The sequence below is a fragment of the Fistularia commersonii genome, chromosome 14 (genome assembly GCF_037954325.1).
Source record: "Fistularia commersonii isolate RoL2024-O1a breed Wild chromosome 14, RoL_Fcom_v1.0, whole genome shotgun sequence".
Taxonomy (NCBI): Eukaryota; Metazoa; Chordata; class Actinopteri; order Syngnathiformes; family Fistulariidae; genus Fistularia; species Fistularia commersonii.
In genome coordinates this window covers 16,092,668-16,113,392 of record NC_141297.1, presented here as the reverse complement: position 1 = coordinate 16,113,392, position 20,725 = coordinate 16,092,668, and the positions used below count along the sequence as shown (strand labels likewise).

At 41.4% G+C, this 20,725-nt stretch overlaps 1 protein-coding gene across 3 annotated transcripts; it reads right to left on the bottom strand.

The window, feature by feature from the left end:
* Positions 1–441: 441 nt before the first annotated feature.
* On the bottom strand, positions 442–16,458 carry rbbp8nl (RBBP8 N-terminal like). Of its 3 annotated transcripts, none has more exons than XM_086159777.1 (13): positions 16,369–16,458; positions 11,524–11,589; positions 11,361–11,403; positions 10,843–10,938; positions 10,628–10,740; positions 9,907–9,982; positions 9,633–9,808; positions 9,296–9,339; positions 4,843–4,910; positions 2,853–3,555; positions 2,637–2,736; positions 2,485–2,549; positions 442–1,971 (listed from the first exon to the last, which is right to left on the bottom strand). In XM_086159777.1, exons 2-13 carry the CDS (start codon positions 11,582–11,584, stop codon positions 1,834–1,836), a joined length of 1,683 nt encoding a protein of 560 aa, XP_086015903.1. In that variant the 5' UTR covers positions 11,585–11,589; positions 16,369–16,458; the 3' UTR covers positions 442–1,833. The 3 variants fall into 3 exon arrangements, with proteins under 3 accessions (XP_086015903.1, XP_086015904.1, XP_086015906.1); XM_086159778.1 differs by having other exon boundaries at positions 2,637–2,733; XM_086159780.1 differs by lacking the exon at positions 11,524–11,589 and having other exon boundaries at positions 16,369–16,418.
* Between the last annotated feature and the right edge of the window lie 4,267 nt (positions 16,459–20,725).

The window sequence follows — 20,725 nt, the reverse complement described above, 5'->3', positions numbered from 1 at the left end:
TGACATGTGCAAAACTCAAAATGTCAAAAAAAAAAAAGAAAATAGTTATTGCACAAATGCTTTTCTTTACCTGTGTTTTTTCAAACTGTCTTTTTAGTTCCGACTGTATCCTCCTCTCTGTACACGCAACATGTTTCCTGCTCCACCTCTTACTGGCAACACATGCATGTCATGCATGAGAGAGGGTTGTGAAGTACATTTGAGCAGTGACAGTCAGGGGTAACTTTATGACAAACTCCTCCACAGTTTCCACAATTTCAACATCTTCAATCACCACAAATGACTTTGCATAATATTCTGAGTGCCTGTTATGGTGTCACTTCACTTTCCCCGAAGAGTTCACACATGAAACTGTCCCTTAGCCAGCCTGTGAGTTTGGGTTTAGTTTTAAGAAAATCAGACACATTGTTTGGAAAAAGATATTTATTCTAGCATCACAGGTACATCCACACAGATTGTGTTGTGGGACGACTAGATTAGTGTGGAAAGAATAGTGAGCTTACAGCTTTGACTCAAAGAGATTTCTGAGGCTCAGAATTGACCAATAACATCATAGGTTTCGTTAATGGAAGCATCAAAAAAACAAGAAATAGTATTGTAACGCAATACTTATTGGAGCACAAATATGCGGGAGAAAATAGTGCCAGCAGATTTAAGTGCAATTGTAATGTTGTATATGAGTACAATTAAAATACCGGCAAAATTATAGAATATATACGTGTTGCTTTCCAAAATCATTTTATGGGATCTGGGATTCTTATTCAAAGAATATTCATAACCTTAACACACAATCAACACGCAGGCTGTAACTGCGACTGCTGTGTTCCAAAAGTGCTTTCTGGTGTTGAAAAAGAGGAAAGAGAACTTGTTTCCCTTTTTTTTCTTGTCCAATTATAAGAATTTGTGAAGGAGGGGAGGGGTCGGGGAAGAGGGCACATTGTAGAAAAAAATAGCCTGTCGCAGTAACAGTAAAGTTGATATCATACAGATTTTTACAGTTTCTATTGAATGACATTATACATGGACTTTTCTACAACTTCTTGGCTCATAATTAAGATCACACTGTTTCTGGTACCAGCTGATAAATTTGGCCTTAAGTCTTTGATTTAAGGCCTTGGTCTTGGTCTTGGTCTTAGATTAATGATTAAGATGAATGAAATATCAGGAACCACTAAATTATAAACCACTGAAGTCCCACTGAGCTGCAAATTAGAGCATTGCAAATCAGTGCTTGCAACAGGTCAGATATGGTGATATATGGAAAATAAACACCACTGGGGGAATGCCGGTCACAGAATTATCATTCATGGATATTTGGGTCTTCAGCTCTACCCCCTCAGCTCAGGGAGAGATGTCTTGCAGAGGGATACAAACAAAATATTCCTGAAAAATTGTTAGCAGTTTCAGCTACTGCGTTGTTCCAACAATTTCAGTGTAAATCAGCTCTTTTCTCTGGTTGTCCTGGTATCACATACTGTAAACGATCTTCCCCTTTCAATTTACTAGAATGACTACATTGAACTGTCAGCAGTCCAATGACATTTGGCCTTCTTCCAGTACTCATCCAGAAAACCACTCTCTCCTCTAAGTTATAGCAGGCTGAGGAACACACAAACATTCAAACAAAAATTCAAACTGGCTGCTAGTCAGGAAGCTGACTTCTCTTTTGATCTTGTTGCTGCTCTACAAGGCCAGATACTTCTCCCAGTGATAAGCTTAGTTCAATGGACAGTAGCCTGTGGTAATGGTCTGTCAAAGACACATTCAAAGACAGCAAAGTGATGCTTATTCCTACATGACTTCTCTTAGTCTATCGAGAGGACACCCACTGTCTTACGGTGAGTGTCGGCTGTATTCGGTTTCATCTGATGGCCTCTTCCTCTTGCAGCTCCGGCTATTCTCCTGTATGGACTCATCCTCCTCCTCCTGTTCTTCTGAGCTGCTGCCTGGATCAGCGACTGGCCAGGATGACTGTAATTTGAGCAACAGTTTTGACTGAAATTAGTTGAATACGGTTTCCAGAAATGTATGTCTTTGGTACAACAAATCTTGGTTACAACAAATTTATCTTTCATATATAACAGTTTGATTAAACACATGATGGCTTCAGTTGGACAAGGAATGGGAGGCACTGTCACCAATCAGAGCCTCAGAACAGCGTGTATTTTACCAAGACTTCCACCATCCAGAATTTAATTTCCCAACTTCTAAGTGTAGTTTTGCAGAGTTAACTGCTCTCCATGTTACAAAATGCCATTAGTTTAACTAATGTGCTATCATCTGTTACTTACTGTGTGCAGGATGAGAGATACGAGTTGGAATTAGGTTTTTCTGGCTTCAAGAAGCTGACTTGAATGATTCTAAAGACTCTCAAACTTTGCTTTCATGTTTCATGAGAATTGATTTTAATTTTCGCTTCTCTGTGTTAAGACAGCATGCCATGATTCTCAAAAGTCTCAGCCCTCCTGTCTTGTTTCAGCCTACCTTGCCATTTGTCGACCGGGACTCTTGCTTTTGTAGAGCTGAATTGAGAGTCTCCAGTACCACAACTGAGTGAAAACAAGAAGGCGGGTGTGTGTCAATTCATCTCAGTGTGGGCTGTATTTAGTCAAATAGACAAACATCTCAAGTCTCACCAGGATGTAACAGTGAAGTGAAGACTGGTATTTTTTTATCATTTTTTTGGTCTGTTTTTCCATTCGCCTCCTCTTGCTGATCTTTCTTAATGATCACCTGCTGGGACAAGACCATAATGCCTTCAGTATTATTTAAGTAACGCCAGCTTAATCCTGTTTCCACCCCAGTCACAATTGTCTCATGTCATTGCCAGATTTGGATGAGTCTCAGTTTACCATGCGGTTTTCGTTGGTGGACTCTTCTTCTTGTTTGATTTGTGGTTCTGAGGACGATGGAGAAGCAGCTGATGAAGATGGGGACACCCGTATGGGTCTCATGTCTTTGTCTGTGGTCTTCTCTCGTTTTTCCCAACTTTGCGAAGATAGCAGTAAATCATCTGCAAGCATTTGGCTTGAATCGGACTTCCCTTTCTCAGACAGGTCCAGCGGCCCATCGTAAGACTCTTGAAGCTCTTGGCTGCAGACACTTTCAGATTTGATGGGCGGGGTTTCCTCCCTCTCTTGGTTCTTAGCCTTAGTCTTAGTTCCCACAGACTCTGACAGATGGTTCATCCTGATAACTATGGTTGGTTCTTTGGGCTGAACTGCAAGGTTGCTCTGTCTGTTTGCAGAAGTTCCAAAAACCGGCCTCCGAAGGCTGAAGGGGCCGACTTGCTGGATTTGGTTGGGGAAGCGTTTGAGAGAAGGCTGCACAAGGAGACTGTTTGCTGCAGCCATGGAAGCCCAGTCAGATTCTGACAACATCCAGGGAAAAGAACCAGTGCTATTCTTGATTGGCTTTGGACGGCAGGGGGCGGGCACACTGACTGCATAGTTGACTGAAGTCTCATCTCCACTAACTGAGGAAGATGAGTTCTTAAGGAGCTGAGAATGAGGGGGGATTGAGGGTTGAGAGGCTAATCCGTCTCCGCTCTGAGATCTAATACAAACAGAAAAATAAGAAAAACAATAACAGATACATAAGACGATGAGCCTTGTGATTGACTGGCGACTGGTCCTTTCGCCCAACGACAGCTGGAATAGGCCAAAGCATCCCCACCACCCTGAGTGCCGGATAAGTAGTAGATAATGGATGGATAGATGGATAAGACTATGATTCTAATAGCTGTCAGGTAAGCGTTTGAGAGAAAAAGAATGATTCAATTTTGAAGTACATTTTTCGTCATTTTGGGAAATGACCCATTGCAGCTTAATTTATATATCAGAAATGGGCTCTGATTTTCAGCTTAAATGACCCACAAAACAGATCATTCGACCTATAAACAATCTATGAAACAGAAACACGCAATATTCAAAGTTTGTGTCTGTATTATATATTGGCACTCGCACGCACAGCAGAAGAGCCTGCTGCCAGCCCTTAGGGCAACATTGTTCTGTCATGATTGTGGAGGATATGCTTGACCTGTACACAAGGACACTCTGGAGGTAAGGGGTTTTCTTGACAATAGGAGATGAATCGGGTTGTGCTAGGTCTGGGTTGTTTCTGGAGTCGTGTCACTGGAGTCTCAGGAACTCCGGACTGGTGAGGAGAGGCATAGGGAGTCACAAGAAGTAAGTAGTGGCGAGGGAAGGTGTCTATTCCTGGAACTGGGAGGTAGCTGGGTCGGGGACAGGTGATTTGGAGACCCGCCAGGAAGGGATGGGTGGACTTTGGGAGAGGGGTCCTTGTGGCAGTACCCACTCTAGACAACCCTCTCCTCGCCAGTTCATGTGACTCCCGACGCCTCTCCTCATCAGTCCTTAGTGCCTAGACTCCCATGATGCCACCCCAGAAAGAACCCAGACCAAGCACAGCCCTCTATTCATCTCCCTTGGTCAATAAAATGCCTTACCTCCTGAGTGTCCTTGTGGTTGGGTGAGGCTCATCCTCTGTAATCATAACAGAAAGAGGCAATACCTTTGATTGCTAAACTGTTACATGGTATTTGATGGTGTTTTACCTGAAAGCTGGCTGACTTTATCTACTTTAAAGATTGACGCCAATGACATGCCTGAAAGCTATGACAGCTTGAAGCTTTGAAATCACAAAAAACCTGGGATGTCAGTTTTGTTTCCTCAATGACTTTAGTTTTTTCTGTAATGACAATCACCACCTTAGGGTATTTCCTCCCCCCATTGACCCCTGCCCATTTTTTCATTCATTTCCACACTAAACTGGAGTGACCATGGACTGTTATCTAGAATAACAAACTCTGAAGCTTCTCACCTCCCCTCTCTAACACAGGTTGAACGTGCTTCTGTCTTTAATGATGGCTGGCTCAGGGTTGACAGTGGCTAAGGAAGCAAACAGGAAGCAAACAGACACAAGAAATGTTGGTTACAATAATCTTGGCGGCATTCTTATTTTATGTTATGTTAGCACTATTTGTTTAGTTCACCTGAGAATAATACTTCAAGCTTTACAGTAATCTCATTGTTGTTATTTTCTTTAATTTGTTTTCATTCTCGTATTAAGATTTGCGGATGTGTCGTACTCAAATGCAGGTCCAAGGGGTTTTTAGCTAGTGTTGAGTTGGTTCTGAGCCAAGTTAAATGCACAGGGATGTGTCAAGAAGGGCATTTTAGGAGCAAGGTTTGTTCTTAGTAGAAAGTGAAGAGGAAAGCAAGAGTCTAGGACTCATAGTGGGGAGCTTGAATGTTGGGAATGACAGGGAAAGGTGGAGATTTGGTTAAAAAGATGCAGAGGAAAGAGGTCGATATAGTGTGTGTCCTAGAAAGCTAGAAGGTAAGGAGCAGGATTTGTGCTGTTCTATCATGATATGGGAAGACAAATGGTGTGGGAGTTCTCTTGAAGAATCAGTTTGTTAGGAATGTTCTGAAAGTGAAATGAGTGTCAGATGGAGGAGTGATGGAGTTGAAGGTGTATTTGTTCGGTATTATCAGTGGTTTATCCTGACAGGTTGGTCATAAATTAAATGGGAAGGGGAATTCTGGAATGAGTTACATGAAGTGATGCCCACTGTCCTTAGACGGTGATAAATGGTGCAGACAGTGGGCATGTTGGTGCAGGCAATAGTGGTGGTTTCAAGGAGCCAGTTGAAAAGGCGGTTGTAGGCTTTGCAAAAGGATGGAAATGTCTGGAGTAATACTTCAGGCAGGGACAAAGGTTAACTTAAGAATGGAGGCAGGAACATGTGTGTTGACTCCAGCTCATGTAGACAATGTAATCTGGGGGATACCAGTGACTGAAAAGCGGTGTTTTGAAAAAGTGTAGCAAAATCGCATAGGATGGTGTTGTGTAGGAGGACTCTAGTGACAAAGGAGTTGAAGAGGACAAAGTCAGGGGGGATGATGATGTGGTGGAGACTTAAAAAGAGAAGTGTGTTTTCAGGAAGGAGCTGAGACAGGCGCTGGGTGGTCAGGAGGGGCTTCCAGCTGACTGGACAACTACAGCTTGTCGCCTGGATGGAGAGTAGATGAGGTGACTTGGTGGTGGAATGAGCAAGTGCAGGAATGTATAGAAAGAATGGTGGATATTGAAGTGTGGAGAGGATAAAAGTGAAATGGTAGTTGGTCCTGATGACATGCCTGCGGAAGTATCAAATTGTCGAGGAGAGGTGGTAGAATTTTTGGCGACATAATTAAACAGGTTCTTAGACGATGAGAGGAAACCCGAGGAATGGAGGAGAGATGTGCTGGTGCCAATTTTCTTAACAAGGGGAGGAATAACATTGATGAGCCATGGAATGAAGTTATGGGGAAGAGTACAAGAAACTATAACAAGAGCAGTCGTAAGCTTGTGTGAGCAGCTACTACGGATGTAGTCTTTGCTTTGAGAATGTTGAAAGTACTATGTTGAAAGTTAGATGGAACTACACAATGCCTTTTTAGATCTAGAAAAAAAATATAACAGGGTGCAAAGAGAGAGGCTATGGTACTGTATGAAGTCTGGAGTGAGAAAGAAATACACTATATGGCCAAAACTATTGGCTCACCTGCTTCGACTAACAAATAAACTTCAGTGACATCTCATTACGAATCCATTGGGTTCAATATGAATCCGTCCATTCTTTGCAGCTTTAACAGCTTCAACTCTTCTGGGAAGGGTGTCCACAAGGCTCAGGAGTTTTTTTATGAGGATGAGAAGGCCTGGCTCTCAGTCTCCCCTCCAATTTTTTCCAAAGGTGTTCTAACGGGTCTAGATCAGGACTCTGTGCAGGCCAGTTAAGTTCATCCACATCATGTGTTTATGGACCTTGCTTTGTTCACAGGTGCACAGTCATGTTGGGGCCAGCTGCAAACTGTTCCTACAAAGTAGGGAGCATGTAACTGTCCAAAATGTCTTGGTATGTTAAAGCTTTCAGAATTCTTTTCACTGGAACAAAGGGGCAAAGCCCAGCTCCTGAGAAATAACCCTACACCATAATCCCCCCTCCACCAAACTTCACCATTGGCACAGTGCAATCAGATGAGTGCCGTTCTCCTGGCAACCACCAGACAGAGACTCGTCCATCAGATTGCCAGATGGAGAAGCGTGATTCGTCACTCCAGAGAATGCATCTCCACTGCTCAAGAGTCAAGTGGCGACGTGCTTTACACCACTTCATCCGACTTCGTGATGTGTGGCTTGGATGCAGCTGCTCGGCCATGGAAACCCATTCTATGAAGCTCTCTGCACACTGTCCTTCAGCTAATCCGAAGGCCACATGAAGTTTGCACGTCTGTAGCTATTGACTCTGCAGAAAGTTGGCGACCTCTTCGCACTCAATCAGTTTCTGTGGCCTAACACTTCGTGGCTGAATTGCTGTTGTTCCAAAACACTTCCATGTTCTTATAATACAGCTGACAGTTCTTCTTCTTCTTCTTCTTCTTCTTCTTTCGACTTTTCCCGTCAGGGGTCGCCACAGCGAGTCAACTTTCTCCATCTAACCCTATTCTCTGTATCTTCCTCTCTCACACCAACTACCTCCATATCCTCTTTCATTACGTCCATAAATCTTCTCTTTGGTCTTCCTCGAGACCTCTTGCCTGGCAGCTCCAATTCTAGCATCCGTCTGCCAATATATTCACTATCCCTTCTCTGTACATGACCGAACCATCTCAGTCTGACCTTCTCTCCAAAACATCTAACATGTGCCGTCCCTCTGATAGACTCATTCCTGATCCTATCCATCCTGGTCACTCCCAAAGAGAACCTCAACATCTTCATCTCTGCAACCTCTAGTTCTGCCTGCTGTCTTTTGGTCATTGTAACAGTTTCTAGTCCATACATCATCGCTGGTCTCACCACTGTCTTGTACACCTTTCCTTTTATTCTGGCTGAAAGTCTTCTATCACATAGTACCCCTGACACTTTTCTCCACCCATTCCAACCTGCTTGGACCCGTCTCTTCTGTCAAATACTGTCAAATATTTGGGAGCCAGGAAATTTCATGACTGGATTTGTTGTATCACAGTTCCATACTTGAATTCACTGAGCCCCTGAGAGCGACCCATTCTTTCACAAATGTTTGTAAAAACAGTCTGCATGTTTAGGTGCTTGGTTTTCATACACCTGTGGCCATGGAAGTGATTGGAACATTTCGATTATTTGGATGGATGAGCAAATACCTTTGGCCATATAGGGTATGTCTGGTGCAGGGCATATATTGTATGAGAGCTTTGAGACAGTGCTGGTCCGTAGGTCCCTGAGACCCTTATTGTTTGCATTGATAATGGATAAGCTAACAGATGAGACAGGAATCTCCATGAACAATGATTTTTGCCAATGAATTTTGGGATCTGTAGTGAGTGCAGGGAGCAGGTGGAGGAAAATCTAGAGAGGTCGAGGTACACCCAGTAAAGGAGAGGAATGAAGGTTGACCACAACAAGACAGAATTCATTTATGTGAATGAGACGAGCAGAGATAAAAAGGCAGAGCATTTAAAAAGCTTTTAAGAAGCTAGGGTCAACAGTCAGGAGAAACTAGAGAGTGGAAAAGAGGAAAGGAAATTTGCAAGCAGGTTGGAATGCATGGAGAAATGTGTCAGATGTTATGTGTACCAAAAGAGTATCAGCAAGAATGAAAGGAAAGATGTTGAAGAAACCCAAGTCAAGTTGCCATGAAACATTTCAACCAGAATTTGATGTGTGGTTTAGAGACATTGGCAAAGAAGATTTATTGATGTATTGAAAGGTCAAAAAGGTCAAAAAGATGGGATAGGATTAGTGGCAGATGATTTGCTGTGTTTACCCTTGAACGGGACAGTCGAAGGAAAAAGAAAAGCGTCAGCCAAGCAAATGTTAGCTTAGCTACTCAGAAAGTCTCACAATAAAGGCAATAGATTTGGAGCTTTTATCAATTATATACACTATATTACAAAAACTCTTGAGCTCCAGAACATATGAAGGCGCTGTCGGTTTTCAATGAGGTTTGATTGAAATTCACTGATCTGCGATTAATTTGTTGTAAAAAATACTGTGGAAATAATCCTTGTAGTTTATAAAAACTATTATACATTTTGCTTTGAGCCATCGTTTGTTCGTTCTCTCTTTCTTTGAAAATGTACCTGTGTTCAACAATTAGGAAGTGACCACATCAACCCGGACTTGGTAGGAAATTAAAAAAACGGAAGAACTCCTGTCTGTTCCTCTGAAAATGCAGCATGAATGTAAAAGGGAGCTCAAGAAGAATTTTCAAATTCAAATTTTCTCTGCAGCGGCTGATTCAGGAACTTACAAAGGAGCTTCTGCTCGATGTTCTTGGGAGTCTGTGCTCTGCTTCTGTTTATTAAAAGCACACAGACATAAACTCAATAACCAGAATAATCTTTAAAGTGACAGATCCCAAAAACTTAGATCTTGGCTTTTACTAAAAAATCTTTAAAAATCTCAAGTTGATCTTCCTTCATATAATGTCAGTGATCTATAAAACATGATGAAGTTTTCCTGAGGAAGGTTATATAAGTGTTCATGTTGCTAAAACAGTTGACCTGTCAAACATTGTATCTGTTTTTTTTACATTTTGATATGAAAAAGACCCTAAATAAAAAGCGATAAATGCTTTCCATCCTCACCTTCAATCTTTTGTTCTGACTCAGATTTCTGGACATCTCCATCTGTTGGTGTAATAGGGGTCCTGCTGGTTGTTGGTTTGAGAAGAGTGATGGGTCCAGATAGGGGTGAAAGGTCTGGGGATCTGCTCGATTTGATATCCGTGGTACAGTTGGACAATGAGGGGTCGGTATGAACTCTGATCCACACACAAAAACACACATAGTGATAAACTGTTATCACAGTTTCCGCATCTTTTCCAGAAAACAAACAAACAAACAAACAATATATACTCACTTCAAAGAGGCTCTTAAGTTCCTGATCTCATCTTTCAGTCTGATGTTGTCCTTCTTCAGGTTTGTCACCTCCGCCACTACAACAGATTGGCAGAATTGGATTTACTGAAGTAGGTGATGATGAATAATCATGGACACTAAGACCCGACTCCTGGGTTCCCCCCTACATCCTAGTAGCCCTGAAGATGGACTACAAAAGCAGACTGCAAACTGAGAGTTGAAAAAATTATATTTCTAAGACAAATACTTGGCCATTGCTACGTTGTAGCATGTAAGCGTATTAGCCTCTGAGCTGGAAGACCATGTACAGTAGCATTGAAATTACAAAGCATCTTGTCTTTCAACTGTATTAAAAGGTTTCTATCCATTGAGATACAGCAAGTCTTCCACTCTTTCCAGGAAGACAATAAAATTACTTCAGACCGGATCTTAGACATTTGGTTAATTTTTCTTCTAAACCTCAACCTCTGTAAATAATAAAAAGCACCACTTTCTTCATGTTCACAAGAAAGTGGAGTATTATTGAGGTAAATGGAACAGGTGACACTTAGTTTAAGGAAATTAAGAAAACAATGGCATGTTGTTTTGTTGGCAAGTGATGATGCAACAAATGCCGTTTCGTGTCTTAAATATTTTAATCATAATGTGTGCAAAGGAAGGGGGGACAGGAGAGAAATTAAATTGAAAGAAAAGTGGGATTGCTGACCGGGGAGGAAAAGTACCTAGCAGAGCGATGTGCTGCATGTTCTGTATCTGTGAGACTTCATGCTCCTGCTGTTTCCTGTGGGCAACTTCCTGCGTCACGGTGCATCTGTCACACAGCCCCGCCCTCAACCTGTATGCAAAATATACAGTTTAGCATATATCCTCAATACCTGTATTCTGCGTGTCCCCACATTTTTACTTCTGTTACGAGGGTGAAACAAAATACCAGAACCTGTTTTCCAGTGTCTTGATGTTCTCAGTCAGTATTCTCTGGTGTTCTTTCATGTGCTGATTCCTTGTTAAAAGCTCCTCCATTCGCTTTGAATCACTGTGCACACAGCACACGCGCACACACACGCATGTGCACACACACACACACACACACACACAAACACACACACACCCAAGAATGCATACATGCCCATTCACAAGGAAAATCGGGTAGATGTCAGTTATGCTTTGCTGATAAAAGTCAAGCATGCCATTGTTATATGATTAAAATGCAACACAGTTTAGTTTCAAAGGTGGGCCCACATTATTTTTTAACAAAAGTGGATTATTTGCAAATAATAATAATAATAATAATAATAACAATAATAATAATAATAATAACAATAATAAAAATGCAGTTAGAATTCTGTATTTGTTGTAACCCCTGTTTTATTAGGTTTTTTGAACACGTAAGAAAATACAGATGTAATATAGGGGACCATCCTGTGAGGTTTAAACGCAGCAAAGTGGTACACTCACCAGCCTTTCTTGCTGGACAGCTCGTGCAACTTCATTTGCCATCCTGGGAGATGAAATATTGGTACACTTATTTTTAGTTTAACTTCTTAATCATGTAAAGCATCTTGAGATCCATTCATTAATATTGTAAGCTGCTCTCACTAATACAAAGGCCTCCTCTTACCCTCCACCTCTTGCTGATGGACCTCCCTCAGCTTCAGCAGAAGGTTGTTGAAACCCTCCATTGTCACTGAAAACCACCAGAGATCTTTAAATAAACCTTAAACAATATATATAAATATATATACAGTCATGTCTGAAATGATTTATACCCCAGGTGGATGTGTGTGTGTGAGTGTGTATTAGTTTATATATATATTTGTTTATTTATTAACAGTTTTCTTGTGAGACAGCTTTGAACTATTTTATTGAATCATGCTTTTTCAGGTCTAGCTAATATTTTGATATCAGCCAATATTCTCAAATATTTATGAATTAAAAGGTTTTGATAAAGAATTATATTGATGCTCTTTAGTTAAACTTCACATTCGATTAACACAACCAGGGGCACAGTTGGGAAGACAAATGGACAGATAACTAAATCACATATTCCTTTGGTATGAAAAAACAAACAAACAAATAAACAAACCAAAAAAAAAATATTAGCTATTACTGGAAATTAAAAATTTCAATTTTGAAAGTATTGTAGTTTTTCCCATGTAAGTTTGACCAAATAGCCTCAGTATCAGTACATTGTTTGTGAGACCCTGTTTTAAAATGATTTAACATCACTTTCAGTTTTTCTAAAGTCAATAACACATCTATTTGTTTGAAAATAGTAAGCCTTTAGACCAGACCAGCACTGATTCAAAGCCAATTGTTAGGGCAGATGAAACCCCAAATCTGTCTGTAACTGGCATATTTTTATTGCTGGCTTTGTCACCGCCTGAGCACAAATATTTAAAATGCTAATCATTCCTTTCTCATTGTTATAGCGGCTAGTACTACCATCGCTTGTACGCTTTCATCAGCTTGGCTGAACTGAATCTGACCTCCCATCTCTCTGACACCCACTGACCTTGACGTAAATAAAAGAACTGGAAATCTTGAGAGGAAAGTGACAAATTGGTAAAACTATAATATGTATGTGTGTATGGAGTAAGATTAATGTATTATAACAGAATCTATATTGCACTGGAAGCATAGATGGACATGCGTGTGCAATTTCACATTAAGCCAATAGTTTGGTAAAAAGTCATATTTTTCTGGTTTGATTGTCTTGAAAATTCTAGCAGAACAGTGATACAGAGATACCTGAATATGATCTGCAAAGAAGAAGTTTTCTTACAATAGTTCTGTCACTCCAAGGACACCTAGATAATCTGTAACCACAATATTAAATATAAGTATTTATAACTCTCTAAATCCATTGTAAGTGGCTTGATTATTGAACTGAAGGTGCACAAACTCAAAGAAATGCAGCCCCCTTCTGATCCCAGAGTGAATAAGACTAAGCATCCAAGGAAGGGAAGGGCATCCTGTAAAACATCAGCAGCTTCTACACAGCCCGACGGCCTGCAGCTTTGCACTGTGAATGTAAAAGCTGTATTGTGCTTTTGACTTTGTCACTTGAGAATAATATGTGCTGCCCACTCCAAAAAATGATTTGCTTAATAGACTAATTTGGTTTAATCAAGTTATCAATCCTTTATTCTCAATTAATAAGCTAGTCTATGAGCTAGTTCATGTATTGATGGATTCACTATGTAAAGACAAATATGAAGCATTACGCTTAGTATTATGGAGACCTAAACTGAAGCCAAACCTATTTAATCCCCATTAATAGGCTGGGCTTATCTGTCACCAAAAACAACAGTAATTACCTGACAGAGAAAGGAAAGAATCACAACACATCATGACCTATGTGATATTATTAACTAAGAAAAGACACAAAGAATATACTGTTAGATACAGAACAATAGTCAAGTCACTGTTAGTGTCAAACTGTCATAACACGCATACTTATCTCTGATGTTTTGTGACATAATTCAGAATTCACTCTCATTCATTCAGTATTCAGTAACTTCCTTGCTATAACTGCTATTGAAGAGACACAATTTTTTTGATTAACTATTCAATACTTAAATATATAGTAACGATCATTCATTCATTAAAATTTAACTTAAAGCAAAAATGACCAAGGGAAAATGTAACTGATTTTAATATTACAAAAGATTATGACAAGAAGATAGACCCTTCTCTCATGACATTTGAGACTCCCAGACACACGCGCACAAACTTCCCCTTCCAGGCGTCAGTACAGCCTGGTGTTGTTTACACAGTTGCGTGGCAACTAAAGAATAATAAAAAAAGGCATGAGACTGTCAGGCCAAGAAAAAAAAATATCAACACTTTTATTTCAAATATACTTGGGTATCAAATACCCTTCTGACAGCAAGAGCTAGACTGTAGTTTTAAGATCTAAGACAAGTCATTAAGACTTTAAGAAAGGGCTCTCACTGGGTGTGTGACAGGATAACTGATTTATGAAGTTGTAATGTGTGACTTTCGATCATAGTATCTGGACAGAAATGTTACTTAAGTTGAAGTGTGCTACTTAAAAATAAGTACTTTAGAAGATATATTGTGATAACTACGCACATTTTGACCCACAACCGATGAAGAAAGTAACACTGATGATCTGGTTACAATCAGTCCTGTCAGGCGGCAAGACATATCAGACAGCAGGTAGAAATGCAATGGTTAAAAGAACAATGGGCAAAGGGCAAGAACTCGAGGTGCAAAGTGAGATGGTGAGTTCGAGCAAAAACTCATTTTTGGAAAAAAAGGTCAAAAGAAGGAGAGCCAATGAATGTTGGACAGGGTTAGGCGCTACCAATGACAGGTTTGCGAATAAAAGCTGGCACCTGTGGTTTGATCAGACAGAACACCCGCCACAGTTTAACTTGCTGTTAAAGAGTCTTTCTGGTTCTGATATAAAGGTGTTTAATCCTCAAAACCCTCTTGCCAGTCAGAGAACGTCTCCACCAATCAAACTGTCCACAATGGCAGGTGAACTTCATGGCCCCAGGACTCATAAGCTCCAGTTCAGAGAGGAACTATTGCTAAGAAACCTGGAACCAGAACCCAGAACAAACCTACAGAGGTCCAGTGGAGCCCGCGTCTCCACCAACCACGGTTGTTTTATTGACCGATAAATAACTTACACATTATTAGACAGGATATGTGTGCTATTCAAGAACAGATGTGTTTATTAAGCGTACGTATAACAAGTCTGTTCTATGTCCATGGCCAAGCATATGAGTGACATCAAACCATTTACAGGAACACCAATGGTGAAGAAGTATGTGACGTGAGGATACCTCAAGAGCAACTGCTTTCTAAAGTACTTGTGTTTGACTTTGGAACTGGTTTCTTGCGTAAGATTAAGGCAATGAATTCCGAATGGGAGGGCAAAAGAGGACTGAGCTCTTTTTCTGCAAAAGCGTGTGATTTCAGAACAGAAAGGCAGAAAATGTGAATTACAAGCGTCTGGAGGCGTAGTACTGACCTAAGCCATGAGAAAGTGAAGTGCATGACACTGTCATGTCCTGAATTTCTTTCAGGGTCAGCAAGTGATAAATCATTTCGTGGCATGGTGTCATGTCAAACTACAAGTTCAGTGTGAAAGCCTTCCATTGTTAGACTGTTGGACAGATTGCTGTGTCACGTTCACAGCATCAGCTCTGGTCACTGGTAATTACTTTTGTACAGCAAACCCAACAGGCTAAAAGTGCTGTCAGCGTTGCATTACTAAAAACAAGTAAAGACATTTTGATTTTGTAGAGAAAGTGGTTCGTTCATCTGCACCATGATGTATTTTCTTAACCACATTGCGCAAAGATCAATTTACCTTCTAATTCAAAATCGAATCCACTAATGTATCAAAGGTGCATTTGCCCTTTAACGCAAAAATTGAATTGGAAACATTGTAGAGTGGATTGTGTGCCTGTTGAGTTGGTCGTTAGCTTCAGCCTCTTGTGGCAAAAATAAATACTGCAGGTAAAATAAATAATTGAACAAATAAATTAACTCTCCTCACACCTTGCAAAAAATAACTTCAGTGTTTCACCTGACAGATTTTATTTTACTAAAAAATATCTTTTTGAAAATGTTCAGATAACAAAAAAATTGCCCCGTCCCCAATCCCTGCTACGATCTCAGATGAAATATATTCCTCAAAAGCTCAAATGCAAGCAGTAAGATTTTGCATTTGGATCAAAGCAGATCACCCTTGAAAAACATGTCAGGATATGTCTGGAAAATGGCTTTTTAGATCACCACTGTGCAAGAATAGACCTGTCTGCCTTTGTGCTATCACTGCTAATGACATGCGGACACACACACAAGTAGATTAACATGTCCCCAACAGCCCAACATAGCGCTGACACACATCTGGATCCAAAATTCCCATGGAAAAGCCCATTTTCTGCAGATGTTTGATAATTAGTTTGGTAGGTGCTATATCTTGGAAGGAAGTTTTAGGATACACTGGAATGTCCATCGAAGGACGGCCTTTGAACCCCTCATCACTACCAATGGAATGCGACCTCTGTATGAATAATGATAAAAAGATAAAATGATAGAGTTCAATGGATCAAACTCTTTTTACTCAATTTCTAATCTTGCCCTTCTAAAGAAATAGAACAGAAAAGACTGACACACTGACTCATTCATTTATGTGTGTGGACACACACACACACACACACACACACACACACATACTTTGGCTTGTGAACACATCTCTTGTTTGCAATGCAGCTAAAACCAAAGAGTTTTGCAAGTTGTTCTAATGACCATTAGTTTACTATTAAAAGACATACTCCAGTTTTCACATGCAAGCCCAAATAACACCATACCGCACACTTGCATGAGCACACACATATTACACATGTATTAAAGTCATTATAAATTACTAATTAAGCCATTCCCTGTGCACATATGCAGCTCTTGTTCAGCGGTAGCTTACCTGGCACAGTTGGGACTCTATCAGCCGCTCACTGCTGTGCCCTCTCTTCGCTCGGAACTCAGAGATGGACTGATTGGTACAGAACCAGGGGAAGACAAGAGGGAAAAGAGGTGAGGCTGAATGCCCTCCCCCGCACATCTCTGCACCACAAAAAACCGGTCAGAGCAGTCAATTCCCTGAGGAACACAAACACAGAGGCCCGGGCAAGTTCTTCCTTGATATTCCTGTTCTGCTGAAATCCCACGTAACTGGCTAAACTGGCTCTGTCGAGCCCACATGATACGGAGACGGTTAGAAGACAGAGGCAGTCTCTCTTAAGAAAACTTCAATTTGAGCGCCATCAAATAGAGACTCGTCCTTCACATAATTTTCAATATGAATAATTGTTGTCAATAGATCATCCAACATCAACATTCTGATCAGGTCTAGACATGAGTCACCCAGTCTTGGTTCACAGCTCATGTCGATTCCTTTCGCTAAATCATGGGTTGCTTTTGGATGAGATGCAGATCGTCCATGTGACAAAACAAATCAGCAGATACCTTCAAAGTACCTCAATGCCTACATGTCCGCATATATACAAACATGAGCTGAATATACATTCAGTACACATGGAGGAAATAATAAAAAAAGGTTATTTAAATTTGACGGTCAAAAAAAAAACCCTGTCGATCACATGTACACTATAGCGACAAAACTTTGGCTTCCACTCTGCTCCATTCTATCGTCCTGTTAATCCAGAGAGATAACGTGCTTTTCAGTGATGAAAATCTTACAATTCCGTTAATTTTAAACCAAATGACGGATGTGACTGGCACTAACAAAGAAGAAGAGCTCCATCCAGCTGACGCCTAGTATGCAACCCAGTATTCTGATGAACCTTAGCTCACTTGCACACATGCCACCTTGACGTCATTGCGGAGGCCAGGCCAGACAAACTTGGAACCAACCAACTTCACTGACCTCGAGGGTGCGAAAGAGAGTGCACTGAGTCGAAAACTCAACAGCACCTAGGCACTGGAACCATGGGACCGGGACGGCCAGTGGACATGTCAAAGAGGAAGGCAGGACAACCCATTTTTAGCTCTGCGTCATCTAGCTTGATAGCCCTTGATCTAAGGGTGAGGACCTTTGGGTCGCTGGGTTGGTTGCTGAGAACTCCAGCCCATCCCTGAGATGCCCAGGACACACAAGCACAGACGACAGTCAATAAGCAACGGGTTTGGAGTTAGCCAGGGCATGTTTAGCCCAGGTAAAGGTCTGGATACATTCGGGAGTCCAGTTAACAGGACTGTTTGCCTTCTTAAACCACAGAGCCTCATAAAGTGTCTCAAGGAGGTGGGCAGCCCAAGGGAGAAAATGGTTATAAAAATTACCATGCCCAAAAAAACCTGCAATGGGTTGACAGAGGCTATGCAGGGAAATTCTGCAACTGCTTGAATCTTAGAAGGCAATGGGACCGCGCCTCATGGCGAAATGTGGTGACCTAAATGATCAATCACCTGCAGCTTAAACCGACACTTGGCTGAGTTGACTATCACACTGTGTTGGTCTCAACGATGGAAACCCGTGTCAGGTGTTCCATGTGCTCTGCAACTGATGGGCTGACCTCCAAGATGTTGTCAAGATACACAAACCTGAAGGCAAGGTCACAATTAACACTGAGTTAATCAGGCTCTGAAAGGTTTGTGCTGCGCCCTTCAAGCCGAATGGCATCACATAAACTAAAAAAGCCCAAGTGGGGTGATCACCGCAGCCTTGGGCACATCCTTTGCGCACACAGGAACATGATGATGGCCGTGCACCAGATCCACCTTGGAGAAAATAGTGGCAAATGCCAGCTGTAAGGAGAAGTCTTGTATGTGAGATGGGAAGGCTGCCACGTCCCATTACCCTTGGGAACCATTGTGGCAATCTCCTCCTTTGCTGTTGCCAGTTTTACTGCGTTGAGACTACACCCGTTTAAGAACTGGGAATGGAAATGAAATGCTCAACACCATGTTTAACTACTGCAGGGGGAAAGGCAGGTGTAGTAGGTAATTGAAATCCACCAGCAAATGTTGAAAAACATCACCTGGTGCTAAGCAGTTAGTATGTGTTACTGGCCCGGCTCACATTTTCTTGCCACTCTAATCAGACGGCGCAGGCTCTTTTGCGAACTGGAGTCCACCAGAAACCATCTTCCTGACCTTGAGTTTTTAACCAAGAGCAGCTAGCTTTATCTGCTAGTGTCCTCAGCTGGCAGTGTCATGTGTCCTGGGAGTATCCTGGCGCCTGAAACAAGCAGGGAGGGATCCCCGCATCACTGCACCTTGCTGTCAAAACCCTAGTGGAAAAAATAAGGTAATGTAATCTCAGGGAGGTCACTCCATCTATCAAGGCTGGATCCACATCTCCTGACACAAATTGATATTTTGTTGAACACCATTCGCAACAATGAATAACTTTCTCAATCTAACCCTATTCTCTGTATCTTCCTCTCACACCAACTACCTTCATAAATCTTCTCCTTGGTCTTCCTCGAGACCTCCTGGCTGGCAGCTCCAATTCCAGCATCCGTCTACCAATATATTCTCTATCCCTCCTCTGACTGAACCATCTCAGTCTGGCCTCTCTCACTTTTTCTCCAAAACATCTAACATGTGCTGTTCCTCTGAGAGACTCATTCCTGATCCTGTCCATCCTGGTCACTCCCAAAGAGAACCCTAGCATCTTCACCTCTGCGACCTCTAGCTCTTCCTCCCTGCTGTCTTTTTGTCATCACACCAGTCTACACTCTTATTTGTTTAGAATGAGTAAGAGTAGTTTAGAACATGGAGGGTGGATAGCAAATTTGCCATGTTGTCTTTTGCTGCTTACTGTGTATGTGTTTATGCTAATGCAATTGTGTATGAAACATTACCAGTAGTGAATATACATGCTGCCAGTTGAATAGGATATAAGATACTCTCCCGAGGTCTTGCAAGGTGGAGGTGTGGCTGGTTTTGAGAACGATATTGTTGTTTTGGGAAAAACCAGAAGAGAAGCATGACTCTCACTTTCCACCTGGACAAGAGAAAGGAGTCTGAAACTGAACAAGTGAGTTTCTTTTTGGACACAGGCTCACAGCAGGAGGGCTGAAACCAGATCCTCTCAAAATAAAATTTGTACAAGACATGCAACCACAGAAGAATGAGGCAGAGCTCGAGAACATTTTTGTTGCAGTAAATTATATCGGCTTGCTAGATTTGCACCCAATCTGGCTAAAGTAAGTGCACCACCAAGACACCTGCTGCAACAAGACACAAAGTTCGGATGTGAACATTCACACAAAAAGGCATTCCAGCAGATAAAGGAAGTTCATCACAGCTGAGTCAGGGCCAGTCTCTGCTGTCAACCTCAAAAAAATGCCACTGACGCTGAATAAATCAAAACACTGACAGGAATGTAAGAATGTTGACCAATTGTGAATGCCTCTGACATGATGAACATCTAGGAGCAGAAGTAGAAATGGGGAAGGGGCCATTCACCATTATTTATGGCTGCTCGGTTCTGTGCATACATGTAGGCCTCGGCATGACTGTGGACTCAGACCACAAGCCGCTGGAGCGGCTGCATCACAAAGCACCGGCTCTCTCATCTCTGAACAATTGTCATTCACACATCTGGGAAAGAGATCCAAGTGGCTGATATATTGTAAAGGACAATTCACTCACAAAGGCAATGGAGACTCAATCATCAGCACAGCTACTTTGAGCACAGATATTTTGGCTGGTTGACATAAAGACAGCCACAGGCTAGGATGAGCAGCTGTCAAACATGCCATTCAAACAGGCTTGCCAGAAACCAAGAGAAAATGTCCTATGCTTATCTTTGAGTACTGGAATCACTTCAATTAAATTTATTAAGCAGCTGACATCTTCCATAAAGTTGAACAAATAATTCTCCATTACATGCACACAGAAAGGACATTTTGAAGCGGAAAAGAGCTAACATGGTTGGACTCCCCATGTAAAAGAGGGTTGCCATCCATTTCCTTATTAACCATGACGTCCAAATCTGTTTGGTGTCTGACTGTATTGTAAATTGCAGATGTTGATCCTCATGAAAATTCATGAAAGTCTTCGAGTAGTGTGTGGTTTTTTTATGAGATCTACAATGATCTTGGTGCTATGGTTAGGAGTAGGTCTCCTATCCAGGAAATATTTTGTGACCAGGAGTCCACCCTCAAAGGGAACATTTGTATGAAGGGATTCAATGTCCATTGTCACCAGGATATCACTGTTGGCAATATGCATAATGGGTTTAATGGTGTTAATGAAGTCCATTGTATTCCTTGTGTATGATGGTAATTGAGTCACCAGAAGTTGCAGCAAGT